Source organism: Urtica dioica, chromosome 9 (assembly GCF_054948205.1).
Source record: "Urtica dioica subsp. dioica isolate 48M chromosome 9, U.dioica_male_clone48M_v1_H2, whole genome shotgun sequence".
In the NCBI taxonomy this organism is placed as follows: Eukaryota; Viridiplantae; Streptophyta; class Magnoliopsida; order Rosales; family Urticaceae; genus Urtica; species Urtica dioica.
This window is the reverse complement of record NC_142764.1, coordinates 22,685,330-22,699,667: the sequence shown is the minus strand read 5'-3', so window position 1 is coordinate 22,699,667 and position 14,338 is coordinate 22,685,330. Positions and strand designations below refer to the sequence as shown.

At 35.1% G+C, this 14,338-nt stretch overlaps 1 protein-coding gene across 2 annotated transcripts; it reads left to right on the top strand.

The window, feature by feature from the left end:
- Positions 1-4,669: 4,669 nt before the first annotated feature.
- On the top strand, positions 4,670-12,583 carry LOC149385881 (putative LRR receptor-like serine/threonine-protein kinase At1g05700). Of its 2 annotated transcripts, none has more exons than XM_089626881.1 (13): positions 4,670-5,051; positions 5,126-5,666; positions 8,708-9,180; positions 9,279-9,417; positions 9,492-9,563; positions 9,649-9,720; positions 9,811-9,891; positions 9,988-10,145; positions 10,509-10,783; positions 10,863-10,989; positions 11,078-11,140; positions 11,694-11,886; positions 12,082-12,583. In XM_089626881.1, the coding sequence occupies exons 1-13, from the start codon at positions 4,952-4,954 to the stop codon at positions 12,482-12,484; spliced, it is 2,697 nt and encodes an 898-aa protein (XP_089483007.1). In that variant the 5' UTR covers positions 4,670-4,951; the 3' UTR covers positions 12,485-12,583. The 2 variants fall into 2 exon arrangements, with proteins under 2 accessions (XP_089483007.1, XP_089483006.1); XM_089626880.1 differs by having other exon boundaries at positions 10,500-10,783.
- The last annotated feature ends 1,755 nt before the right edge of the window (positions 12,584-14,338 follow it).

The following is a 14,338-nucleotide window of genomic DNA, read 5'->3' as shown; positions in this document are numbered from 1 at the left end:
ACTCTTTTCCCTTTTCTCTAGTTTAATAATTTTTCTTTGTTTGAACTCCATTTCTCTTTATTGCTTTTGAACTTGGTTTAGTTTTATGGTTGTTGTGAGCATTGAAAATTGTTATCTTTTGATTTATTGCTTTGTGGTGTTGAATATCGAGACTTTGAGTAAAGTTAATGCAAATTATTGTTGATTGTTGTGTTTAGCATTTAATGTATTCTCTAATTTTTTGCTTTGTTTCTTTTGCTTATTTCTATTTTACTTTGCTTGTTTAAAATTATGAGTGGCTAAATAGTTAAAGGGATGCGATGTGATTAGCGAGTTGAGTTCGGTTGGTTAACCCTTAGATTAGAATTGCGCCGGTTCATGGCTGGGTTAGATAGTGAAAATCTCTGGGTTTTGGTTTGGTGTTATCTCTAATTAGTTTAGCTACCTAATTAGTGTATCCATAGGCTAGTTTAGAAACTGAGATATAATAAATGAGTGAGCTCTAGCCATCCCATCATTCGCCTACCTAGAGCTATAGAGACTAGGGTATAGATGTAGTTGATTAAAATCCCGGGCTAAATGCAATTGTTTGTTTTAATGGAACCAAAACTGAGAGGTGTACATTCGTCAAATAACTAGATCCCTAAAAACTCGAGAGAGATTATAGTGGATGTTTCAGTGGGATTTAGACTAAGTTTTTTCACTCTAACCCGAGCTTACCAAAGCCAACCGAATCGATGAGGCCCCTTGTTTGTTGTTCTTATAATTTTTGAATCATTGTTAACCACTTTTACAATTTCAATACTTGACAAAAAAAAAAATAGAGAGTTTACATAGAAAATCATCCAAAGTCCTCATGGGATCGATATCTATTCTCTTTACACTCTATTACTTGATGATACGTGCGCTTGCATCGTGTGAGTTTTTCTTCGTTAAGGAAAATCTTCATCAATATCAAAGACGAACTTTAATACCGTGTGAAGTATCATGGAGTTCTATATCTCAAAACCAATTAAGAATAAGAGGCGTAACCGATTCTCGTTAACAAATAATTTATTTATTTGATCCTACTTTTACTTGTTCACTATAATTTTTGTATTTATCACTTATCATGTTACATGGTGTTAGAAATTATGAAAATAATGAGAATTGTTGATTTGTGGTAAATATTTGAATGGGATCTACTCACTGAATTTGTTATTTTAGACCTGATTCTAATTACTCATAGCGGAGGATATCATGTCGATTTTTTACATTCCGAAATCAAGATATGTTGAATGAGAAATTGATGTTCAAAGTGTCTTGAAAAACACCAAAAAATATTTTGAAGGGAAATCCATATGTTCTGAAATGTTCAAAAGCTGCACATAGGTGGGGAAACTCACTTTTGATATCGATCTTATATAAGATTAATTTAGATAAGCATTTAGGCTCTCAATGATGATCCAATTTTGTAAAGAAGCTATATGCACACAAACTCGTCTTCATCACCACAGTTTATTCAAGTGTTTTGCATGGTTATAATATTAATTTGTAAACGTGCATAATGACAACGCAATCATTATGTGTTGGTTTTAAACGTTTGTAACTGAGGCATGAATGATGTGAGTGAGTTTAAATTCAAACGTTTTCTTAGCATTATTTGCACTATAATGACGCTGTTACTAATGGTTACCGTTTGTAACTGAGCCTTGGCTTACCTATAATCTGTCATTCCATATACATCGCAGTTGAATTTCAAAAAGATTTCCTTTCCTATAGCTCTTGGTTTTGATTTCTTTGTAGTCCCGGAGGTAGTTTACGATTTGGGTTCGAGTTTGCCGGAATCGTACGTAGTAGTGCACCTTCCGTCTCATTGCTGATGTATCACAATAAACACTTGCTTTTCATTTCCAACACCCAATATTGCTTTAATAAGGAGATCGTCTGACAAGCCCCTACGGCAATCTCTTTTTGCGGTTATGATTTTTTGTTAGCTATTTTATTTTTTTTAATCGGCCTTTTAATTTTTTCCGTACGTATATTATTATTTATTTTACAGTTTTTATTTGGATTTTTTTTTGTTTCAATTCTAAAGTTTGTAAATTTTATAATTATTTTTCCCAAAAATATTATCTTGTAATATTTATTTAACACATAGAACATTTGTTGATTAATGATTTTTTTCTTTAGAATTATGATCAAGTGTTCAGAACTATTTTAACTCCTTATAAGTAATTTGCTTAAAAATGTAAAAAAACTAGCTTAAGGGGTGTTTATGGATTGGAACAAAGAGTTCATAAAACTTGCAAGTTGATCACTTTTTTTATTCTTCTTCTTGTGCGTCAACTTTCTACGCGAGAAAATAACACAGACTCTCGTACGGACAAGCCTTGAGCTTTCTTAGTTCACCATTTGAGATCAAGGATCGAAATACCGTTACCGTTACCGTTCCGAGCTTTCGAATTTACTGGTAACCCCCGATACCGTAAAGGAATACCGGGGGAAGCAGGAAAAAAAGAAACCTGTACCGTTGAACTTGCCGTTACCGTAGAGGAATACCGTCAAATACCATATTTACCGAGAGAAATTCAGAAAAAAAAAATATACAAAAAATATTATATATATATCATTTAATGATACATATAATAATTATATTTTAAATATATACATATATATATATACAAAATATCTATATATATTTATATTTATATATATATGTATATATATAGGTTGATAATCACCTCTAAATTTACTATTTTAAGTGTAAGACTTTTCTTCAAGAGTTTTTTGAATTGTAATTTCGTTATGGATTTTAATTTACAAATGTCAGTAAAAAAATCACTACATCTTTCTTTAATCGATTAATTTAGAAATCCTGGATTGGTTAAAACTTATAAATTTTAACAGTCACCACATAATTAGTGGATCATGTTTTCAAAGTTTAAATTTGCAAACTAACAATTAAAAGATCCCACAATTACGAGATAGCTTCTATAGGAATTATCTGTTCTCCAAGTCCTCTTCCTTCTTATATAGCGCTTTCTTTTATTTTAAATATAATTTGAAGTAAACTCGATAAATATACTCGAGTAGAGAACTTTTTCTGTTAAATTTTACTCGTGTGAAAAACACATCTACAATTACATGGGCCAATTGAAAGATATAAACAAGAAATAAGAAAATAAACACGGGCCAATTCGCTTCTTTTTTTCTTTTTCATCTTTTCCTCATACTTGTTATCAATAATTAATTATAAAAAAACTCTATACACCTGATCTTGAACGGTCTTTCAGCACTGTAGAACTGTGCACTACCCAAGATCGGCAAAGAATTAAAACCCCAACTGTTCTTTCAGAGCTATCCTATCCGTCCATGTATACAAATGCTATATATTATAATATCTATATAATCTGTACATACATATACGATAAAAACCCTTTCAGAGATATATTATAATATCTATAAAAACCCTATCCGTCCATGTACATGCATATTAATTTATTATACAAAGTCACAAACCCTCTCTCTTTCTTCTCTCTTCACTCCCGAGTTCTTCTTCTCAAATACCTGCAAAAAATTAAAACCCTATTTTTGGAAGTTTGATCTTGAAATTTCAAGATTTAAACTCAAAATCATCAAAAAAACTCAAAAACGACGGGAACCTCACTTAGAAACGCGGGATGTGGCGGGAAATAGGAAGAAATAGCTGTGATGGCGTCGGGAAGTGGCCGGTTTGACGGGATCCGACCGGGATCTGGAAAAAAATGGCTTGAGCGGCGTCGGGATTTTGTCTAGATAAAACCGAACCAAATGACAATTTTCAAAGGGGATCCGGCCTTTTATAGCCGGTTTTTTCTTTTTTTTTTTTAAGTGAACCGGACCGGGAAGTGGGAACCGGGTTCCTACCCGGATCCCGGTCCGGTTCCCCCGGAACCACCGAAAATCTCCGGTTTTGGTGGTTCCGGTGCCGGGTAGCTCCAAAAAAGGGGAACCGGACCAGTTCCCCCAGGATTTAAATCCTTTTTGAGATACGTCTTTATAGTTTTTTCCTAAAAAGTAATCATATGATTAATAGAATCTATACTACTTAGTTATGCATTACGATTTTTAAGACATATTGTATCACCCGCTAAATATCATACCGAAATTAATTGGGATCACCATATTTTATTGAAATGACAATTTGACGTAAAATTATAAATTCGGCACATTGATTTGTTGACTTACTTATTAGGTACCGATATTTGGAAATAGAGAGTTTTCCCACTTAACCTAATCACATGACCATTAATAGTAGTGGAAATAATTAAATAAATGGCTCATATATATAGTCATATTTACAGTTTGACATTGCTAAATAACCAACTTTTCGTAAATTTTAAGTAAATAGCTATGTCTATGTATTTTCACATGTAAATTGACGTAAATACCACTTTTTTATTTATTTCGATGAATGGGTAAACCAGGAATATCACGTCATCGTTATTGCTATTTACTTAAGATTTACGAAACATTGGCTATATATCAATTTCAAACATTTTAATTGGCTAATTACCTAATTTTTTGTTAAATAAAACAGATAACCCCAGCGTTCAATAATTAAACTGAGTAGTACCTTGAGAAAGAAGAAAATAAATGTTTATATTCATCCTGTCCAATTCCAAATAATGTAACTTTTATTTATACAAGGGAAATAATTTATTGAGCAAGAAAAAAAAAAAAAAAAAAGCTGGAATGGTATCACCAATAAGGGATACTCAAGTAATTTCACGGAATGTAAGAGTTCTGACTACAAGCCAAAAGTCAACGACGCGGAGATAATAATATACGCTAACTTCTCCACATCATCTCTTATATTGGACCACATGCAGTTTTGCCGACTAGCAACCTCTCTTCCATTCAAACCCTGTTTGTAATATTTAAATATATGACCAGAAAGAACAATATTATAAAGTTTTAATTCCAATCACCAATTATTTTTCGGCCTAAAATGAGAGGAGAAGAAAAGTCAAAGCGTTTGCAATTTGCAACACTATTTCTGATCACCCTCAACGCTCTCGTCTTTTCCGCCAATTCCCAGGGCCAATCAGGTACGCAAATTTTTTTTTTTTTCTTACGTGAGCTTGTTCGTGGTTAAATTATAATACTATATTATTTCCTTCAGGATTTATCAGCTTAGATTGCGGGTCGCCGGAAAACTCGACGTACACGGAGGCATCCACCGGAATAACGTACGTGTCAGACGCGGCTTTCGTGGTCGGCGGCGAAAGCAAGAGCGTTTCGGCGGAGTACAGAGTGAACAAACAACAGCAAGTTCTGACGGTGAGAAGTTTCCCCGAAGGAACCCGAAACTGTTACAACACAAAAACCAGAAAGGGAACGACTTACTTGATCAGAGCCACGTTCTTGTACGGAAACTACGACGCCAAGAACTCGACCCCGGTTTTCGATCTCCACTTGGGACCCAACTTCTGGGAAACTGTCAAGTTCTTGGACGCGGCTATTCCCGAGGTTAGGGAGATAGTTCATTCTCCGGCTCGGAATTATGTTCGGGTTTGCCTTGCCAACACTGGATCGGGGACTCCTTTCATATCGGCGCTCGAGCTCAGGCCGGTCAAGAACGGCACGTACGAGGCTCCGCCGGAGATGTCGTTGGGGCTCGTGGCTCGGTACGACGTCGGATCAAACACAACTATCTCGTACAGGTGTGTAGTACTGTTAATTAAAAGTCAAACCAAACTATATTTATTTGTTCTTTACTACTTATTTGGCATTCAGATTCAGGCTTGGAATTTATTATATTATATCTTTCTTTCGCTGCCGTCGTTATTGACTCTCTAGTATTAATAATAATATTATTATTGTTGTCGTATTGACAATGCGCCGTTATGGCCTTTTTTTTCTTCTCTCTTTTCGTTATTGACTCCGATATTAATAATAATATTACAAAATATTGGCTACATAAACCACCTAAATTATATGAATTGTAAATTCACCAATTTTTGATAAATACTTTGTAAATAGCCAACTTGCATACGTGTCAACCTATTAACTACCTTTTTTTTACATGTTTGACTGAGTTAAATAAGTCTTTAATTAATCTGTTAATAAGTTAACTTGACTATTTACAAGAAATTAACCAAAGGTGGGTTATATCTCAATTCACTATAACCGTGTGGCTATATAACTTAATAACCCATAATATTACGGTGTTTAGTTCTAACTTTTTCAAAGCATTTTAGGTTCTGATATATTGATTTTCTAATATTTTTTTTACTTGTATATGAAATTGTACACCTAAATAACTAAAAAAACTATAATTATAACTTTGTTAAATTTTTATAAATATAATTAAAATAAAATAATGCCAAGACAACACTAAAAATGTTTTTTTTTCTACATGTATTTACTATTTTTATATGATCAACATTTAATTGAATTAGTTTATATATATATATATATATATATATATATATATATATATATATATATATATATATATATATATAAGAAACCTCTATTAGTATTTTTTGTTTGGACGTGGACAAAAATGCTACAAAATTAATATTGGGGGGTTGCCTAAAAACTCATTTTTTTTGGTACTCGTTTCACATTTTATTGTTTTTGCAATTTCTTGCAAGTTACAATTATTTAAAAAAAAAATTCATGTATCTAAGTTGCTTTGTAAAAATAAAATCTGTTATTTTAAAATTTACTTCTGTATAATGTACTCATAAAAACAAAAAACATATATGAAAGTACTTTTTTTTAACTAAATTGTAAACAACTGCTGAAAACTGAAAAATGTTAAATAAATAAAGTATCATCGGACAATAAACTGATTGGTTACTCCAAAATCCTAATAATAATTGGGAATCTTAAAAAAAAAAACCACGTATACCATTATCAAAATAATAGATATTTTAAATTCTTTCAAAAATAGCCATTTTTGAAGGGCTAGTTAGCTATCTAACCCATATTAGACCTCTCTTTTAAAATAATAGCTTAATTATAAGTTTAATTGGATAAATAACTCAAACTCAACAATACAATATACCAATTATACCCTTCAGAATCAATCCGATTAACCTTCGTGGTAAATCGGATTAACTATCACAGTTAATAATTCGAATGTATTGGCGCAGTCGCGAGACTCACCGATGTTCGAGATCGTTTCTGGAGGAGTTTCGTCACGGTTAATCGGATTAACCTTCACAGTTAATCATATTGACCTTCACAATTAATAACTATTACAATTAATAAGCAGAGTGGTACTTGCGACCTTCAAACGGCCGGATCAACGTAAGCACGAGACTCGACGATGTTCGAAATCATTTTCGGAAGAAGCTCGCCACAGTTAATCCGATTAACTATTGCCGAACTGTGACGAACAAGACCTGCTCCTGAGACACCACTACTTCACCACAATCCTCTCGCACTCCTCGCTTGAAAGCGCACTCGCGAGTCTCTTAGCCACAAAGCTAAGTAGTCAAACCCTATAACAAATCGCACTTCACGAGCTCTTCCTTGGCGTCCTCTCCGGAGACGAAGGCTAGTCGATCATCGCCGCGGCGAGGGAAGATCAGAAATCCGCGAAGGAACTGACGAGACCCGAGTGTCTCTCCCACGCGCACTATCTCCTCAACTTCAAGGTCTTTTGGTCAATCAAGCCCACAGATTGGCTCATGAACTCTAGTCCCAAAACATAATTTCATTCGCGGCTCTAATCCAGAGCCGAGTTTCGGAGATCTTCGCGGTTGATATCCACCCATGAGCGAGGACCGGGAGCGGCATCGTGATGAGAAGCTTGCCGAATCGGAAGGCGTCGATTTGTTTGAGTTTGTTGCGGCGGAAATTGATGCCGGAGTGGCGGAGGAGGTCGATCGAGTCGGTGGCAAAGATGTGGTGATCCGCGTCGAACTCGTGAAACTCCGATTTCCTTGATCGTCTGGAACTCCGACTCCAGATTGTCGACCCAAACCTCGCGGATTTCCACCGCCGCCATTGTTGTTCTTGCACAAACCCTAGAAATTTAGCGATATGTTTATCTGTTTGAGAGAGAGAGAGAGAGAGAGAGAGAGGAGAGAGAGAGAGAGAGAGAGAGAGAGAGAGAGAGAGAGAGAGAGAGAGAGAGAAGAAGAAGAAGAAGAAGAAGAAGAAAGGAAGGTGTATCGATTAATTGATTGTGATTGGAATTTGATTGCCCTTCAGTTATCCACTTGAAATGGGAAGGCATTTTAGGCACATTAATTTTTTTTTTTTGACTAATTGCTTAATAAAACACAAATTTTGACTATTATTTTAAAAGACCTCTCATTAAGTGGCTACTTATTTACAAATCTCTTTGTATAACGTTAAACAACTGTTTTCTTAAAAATAAAATTGTAAACAATAAATAAAGGGAAATTGTCAAGACTAAGAGAGCTTCAATAATTTTTCCACATTCTTACAAAAATCTAAAAAGACTGATATAAAAGGATTTAGTGATAAAATTGTCATTAATCTCTATGAATTAATAACAATTTTTTTTTCACTAATTCATATTAAATAATCTATTTAGGTAATAAAAAAACAACTACTTGAAGCTATTTCCACGTAATAATTAGGAGGTACTTGAAAACTCAAACCTGATTGATTCCTAATGAATGAAATCTTAACTTATAATAATCTATAGTTTCCTACTTTCCCTCAAACAACACAGGGAATGTAATCTATAGTTTACATGTTCCAAATCGACTTGTTCCAGATATCCGTACGATGAACTCGACCGCCTTTGGAGTCCGTACTTGAGCCCGGACTTGACGCGACTGTCGACGTCAGAGACGGTGGTCGAGAACACTGCCTCCTCGCCCCCAAACATCGTCATGAACACTGCTGCCTCGCCTCTCAACGCCACCGAAGCTCTGCGCTTCAACATGACTGCCGCGGACGCGACCACCAGTTACTACATCCACTTGCACTTCGCTGAGCTTCACGTACTCGGAGTCAACGACTCTCGATCCTTCGATTTCAAAGTCAACGGCCAGTTTTGGCACACAGACATAACTCCCAAATACTTGTCCACCACCACGATGATCTCCAGCAGAGCCATCGCCGGAGAATTGACCTACAACTTTGAGCTCAAGAGGACCCAGAATTCGACTCTGCCTCCCATTCTGAACGCGATTGAGATCTATGTCCTCGTTGACGCTTCGTGGCGGGAAACAGAGGAAAATGACGGTACGCAATCACAGACACACGTGCAGACTTGTGTATAAACTCTGTTATGTTTATTTTTGAATTTACCCTTGAGTTGTTTTTTTTTTCAATATAATTAGTTGTTGCGATAACGGACGTAAAATCGCTTTACGGAGTGGAGAGAAACTGGGACGGAGATCCTTGTCTTCCGGTGAACTACTTGTGGGTGGGTTTGGGCTGTAGTGTAGATAGCTCCAATGCTTCTAGAATCACATCACTGTAAGTTCACTGATTACTTTTTTTTTTCTTGCTTTTGTTCTTAATAATTGACACAATGATAAAATTTTGGCCAGGAATTTGTCTTCCAGTGGATTGACCGGAGAAATATCTACACACATTGGCAATCTAATTATGTTGGAATCCTTGTACGTAAATGAAAACTCACACAAACAATGGTTCTGTTTTTCTAAATATTATTCGAATAAAAAAAACGTATTTGATTCATTTCAGAGATCTTTCGAACAACGAATTAACAGGATCGGTGCCTGATTTCCTGCACCGGCTGACGAATCTGAAAGTCCTGTAAGCCAAAAATCAAAATAGAGAGCCTAGTTTGGTAATATCTTAATTTCAATCTAAGGGTTTGATCAAGACTCTCTCGTGCTTTCTCAGAAACTTGGCCAGGAACAATCTAATGGGCGTTTTACCGGCTGAGCTCCTCGAAAAACAAAATCAAGGCTCGTTATCACTAAAGTATTTTCTTGAATCACTATAATCGATTTCGGAATTTTGTTGTTTCTTAAGGTTGCAATAAAAAATGAACACTTATCTTTTTTATTTGCACCATAGCATTGACGAAAATCAGGGTCTATGTGCCTCGTCTCCTTGCAATAATAAGAAGAAAAAGAAAGTGGTTGTTCCAATAGCCGCGTCCGTCGGAGGATTATTCGTCGCATTCATTGTAGGAGCTGCTTTTTTTATAGGCAGGACAAAGAAAAGGCGACAAGGTAAGATTCTAATTCCAATTTGTAAATCGAGCAAGAAAATATAACGTGTCTAGTAGCGGAGATAGAATTTGTAGTTAAAAGGCAAATTTAATTAAAACAATATATTTTAAATTATATGTATAAGAAAAAAATATACAAAAGGCAAATATGAAAAGAATGATATAATTTTAGACCAAAATATAAAAAAATTTAAGGTAAAAATTTAGCGGTAAATTTTTTTTTTTTTTTTTTTTTTTTTTAAGTTCAGGGGATTAGCCCTTGCTGCTCCTAAGATTAGTATATTTTTAGTCACTGCACCAAATAGCATTTTTAGACACGAAATAATGATCTGTGCTATCACTAACTACTAACTAGTTGTTTTAGGGAAGAGAGGATCGAACTTTCAAACGGGACCATTTGAATCCAACAAGCGATTTTTTACGTACAACGAGATAGTTAAGATCACAAAAAACTTCAGTAGAATTTTGGGGAAAGGGGGATTTGCAACGGTGTACCATGGAGTTTTAGACGATGGAACTGAAGTGGCTGTAAAGAAGATTCGCATAGAGACGGGTAAAGGGAGTCAAGTACAATCTCAAAGCTCGAATCGAAAGAAAAAAGATGAGGCGGAAGAGCAGTATCAGCAATTTCAGGCCGAGGTGCTTAATTATTTATCATTCGCATCTATGAGAACTCGATCTTATATTATTAAAGCATGAAATAAATTTTTTATTATAGGTTAAGCTACTTTTGACGGTTTATCATGGAAGCTTGACCAGTCTTGTTGGATATTGCAATCAAGGAATTGAAAGAGTACTTATCTACGAGTACATGGCCAATGGAGATTTGGAATCACATCTTTCAGGTTTAGTTTATATTTAAGATCGTTGTTCGTAATATATTTGTCTTATTCTGAATCTTCATTTTCTGTTATTGTCTTTGCTTGTACTAAGGTAAGCAAAGCCACGTCTTAGATTGGGAAACAAGACTTCAAATAGCTATCGATTCGGCACAAGGTTAGTGAAAGACTTGTTCTGTACCTTAATTATTTAAGGGGAAAAGGGAAGCTATTTATTTTGTTCATTTGGTTTAAAGATTCCTTAATTTTACTTCAAAATGACATGTCCCTTATTGACAAAATATTTTGGGCAAAATGGTCATTACATTTAGTTGTTTTCATAAAAATATTAGATTATAATGTCATGAAATTCAACCCCTAAAATAACTTGAATAACATATTCGTCATCTTAAGTAACTCGTTCATTTACTAAAAAAAAAAAAATTAATTATATTCTAACTTTAAAATCACTAATTAAAAGTTAAAAATGTATAGAACTTAATGCCGTAATTTTTCCAAATAAATGGAAGTTGTTTCCATGTTGAATTTAAAACATAAATAAAAGTACAAAAAAGTAATACCTATATGAAAATACTATAAAGAAATTATTAGGTTGATTATCATTTTGCTAAAAAAATTATTTAAGAGATTGACATGTCACTCAAATAACACTTCAAAGGTAATTTACACTTAAAAAATAATGCCATGTACCTTTTGTTACGTGCTTTTAGGGTTGGAGTACCTGCATAGCGGATGCAAGCCACCTATAATCCACAGAGATATCAAGGCTGCAAACATCTTGATCACCGATAATTATCGAGCTAAACTTGCCGATTTCGGGTTGTCCAAGTTCTTCTTAACCGAGGATGGAACTCATGTATCCACAATGCATGTTGCTGGGACCCCTGGATATATGGACCCCGAGTGAGTTTCTTTATTCTCATTGGATAAACTAAGATGTTGATAGATTAAATTTTCATATATTTTATTGGGAAATAAATAACACATGATTATTTTAAGTTTTGAATAATACCGTGTGTGCGTAATTATATGTTAAGCTCTTTGAATGACATAAATGTATCACTTCTCTAATTTTTTTGTTAATTTATTCGTCTGTAGATTGGCAAACAATGGGCTACTAAACGAGAAGACCGACGTTTATAGTTTTGGAGTGGTTATCCTACAACTTATCACAAGTCGGCCCACCATAAGCAAAAAGGAGCAAGGCGATTGGACCCACTTGAGTGATTGGGTCCGTTTCATGCTAGATAATGGTAACATAAAACTTATGGTTGATGAGCGTTTACACGGGGACTTTGAGATCAACTCTGTGTGGAAGGCTGTTGAAATCGCAATGGGATGTGTGTCATTGACGGCCATCGATAGACCCAATATGACAAAGGTGGTGATTGAGCTGAGAGAGTGTTTGGCGTTGGAAAAAGCTCGTAAGATAAATCCCAATTCAAGAGATTCAAACCAAGAACTGTTGGATGTTGCCGAGCATCGTCTTCTTGTGCGATAGAGCTTAGTATCTAATTGCCATCTATATCCTTCCATTTTGTACCTAGCTTAGGAAGAATTAGATTAATATATATATTCTTTGAGCTTTTTTTTTTTTTTTTTTTTTAATTTGTTGGACTTTGCTTTGATTATCACGGTTTAGGGACGTGTAAATCGGATTAAAATTATCTTATTTGTCGTAGATATATGTATTTGAAAATTGGAACCACCACCATACTGTTTTTGTATTGGTATACCCATCGACATACAACTACATTGTTACTTCTTTAGAGTAAACAACCGGAGATAAAGAACAAAGAACAAAATCAAACGATCAAATGAAAAATCAAATTTATTACTTCCTACACATATATATTTCAAATAATTAGCTGTTTAGCCATCTAAAACACTAGCAATTTGGTTTTATCCAACCTTTCGTTAATTTCCCGTAAATAGCCATCTTGCTTACGTGGCAGCTTATTAATTGAATTAGTTTTACCTTTTTGCCCTTACGTTATTTTAATTAGGCAATTTTTTTTAATTTCGAATTAAATATTGAAACCGAATAGGGAAGTTTTCAAATTTGAAATTTGAATTTTGAGCAGATTTTGAAAGTTCTCAGCCCATTAATTGTTATGTATTTGGAAATTTTCAGCGTTGACTTTAGGTAATTAGTTTCTATTTTCGTTGCAATTCATTATGGATAAAATTTGTATATATATTCTTCATTTATTGATATTATTTTGTCTTCCATATATTCATAATTTTCAGAATTTTCATGCCCAAAATATTTCCAGAATTTTTTCAATTTATTTACACGAATATACTGTAAATTGGCTTTGTATTTACAGTGAATATACTGTAAATAAGCTTCGTATTTACACGAATATACTATAAATATGATTTCTATTTACACGAACATACTGTAAATATGATGTCTATTTACACGAACATACTGTATTAAAAAAAAAACAGAAACTTCTCTCAACAAGAAGCTTGTCGATTTGCACATGCGTTCCAGGAACAAGAATGAACTTGATTCCCTGGTTATAAAGGAAAACAAAATCCCTGTGAACCAAAATTAGTCGAGAGAAAAACAAAATCATAGATCGTTGCCTTGAGACACGGGATCGTCGCCGCCACCTTCGTCGCCACCAGCAGCAGCCCCACGCCGCCCACCGCTGCGTACCCCAAAATGGCCCGCGCCTTCGTCGCTGTCCACCGCGATCCCCGCGTCACCTCTTCCATAGCGTCCTTCTCAGATTCGAAATCGCCATCGGGATCGAGACCAAGCGCGCCGGTGGCGGGATCGATGTGGATCACCTGCGTGTCGCGGCGGCTTGCCAGGCTGGCAACGATGCATGTCTCGCCGGAGTCCAGCTCGGCGTCACCGAAAGCCTCGCGCCTCGGTCGAATCACCACTCCCCTCTCCGATTCTGCTACTGTAGCCGCCGATTTCCGGCGGAGGCGTTGTCTTCCTCCTCGAGCGCACTCCCTCGATCTCTCTTTCTTGGTTCTCTCTCGCTCTCGGCTCTCTTTCTTCTTTCTTCTTTCTTCTCTTTTAATGATCTTAATTACGTCCGTAATAACCGCGAGCAACTATATCAGAATATTTTGTATTAAATGTTTTTATTTTCAGCATGTTAATGGGCGGGAACGGTTGGGAGGTTATTTTGGTATTTTTATCTATGTAAATAAATTGGGCTGACTATTAACACGAAATTAACCAAATGTTGGCTAAATCCAAAACTGTCTAAACTGGGAGGCTATTTAGCTATATAACCCTCTATATTTTGTGTTTGATTGAAATATCGAGTTTAACTTTGATTTTAAAAAATATCGAATTATTACCTTCTGTTAAACTAAAATGATGAAA

Coding starts and splice junctions, on each gene's coding strand:
- LOC149385881 (XM_089626880.1), top strand. CDS start 4,952: ATGAGAGGAGAAGAAAAGTCAAAGCGTTTGCAATTTGCAACACTATTT. Junction 5,667..8,707: donor AACACAACTATCTCGTACAG/GTGTGTAGTACT, acceptor GACTTGTTCCAG/ATATCCGTACGATGAACTCG. Junction 11,887..12,081: donor CCTGGATATATGGACCCCGA/GTGAGTTTCTTT, acceptor ATTCGTCTGTAG/ATTGGCAAACAATGGGCTAC.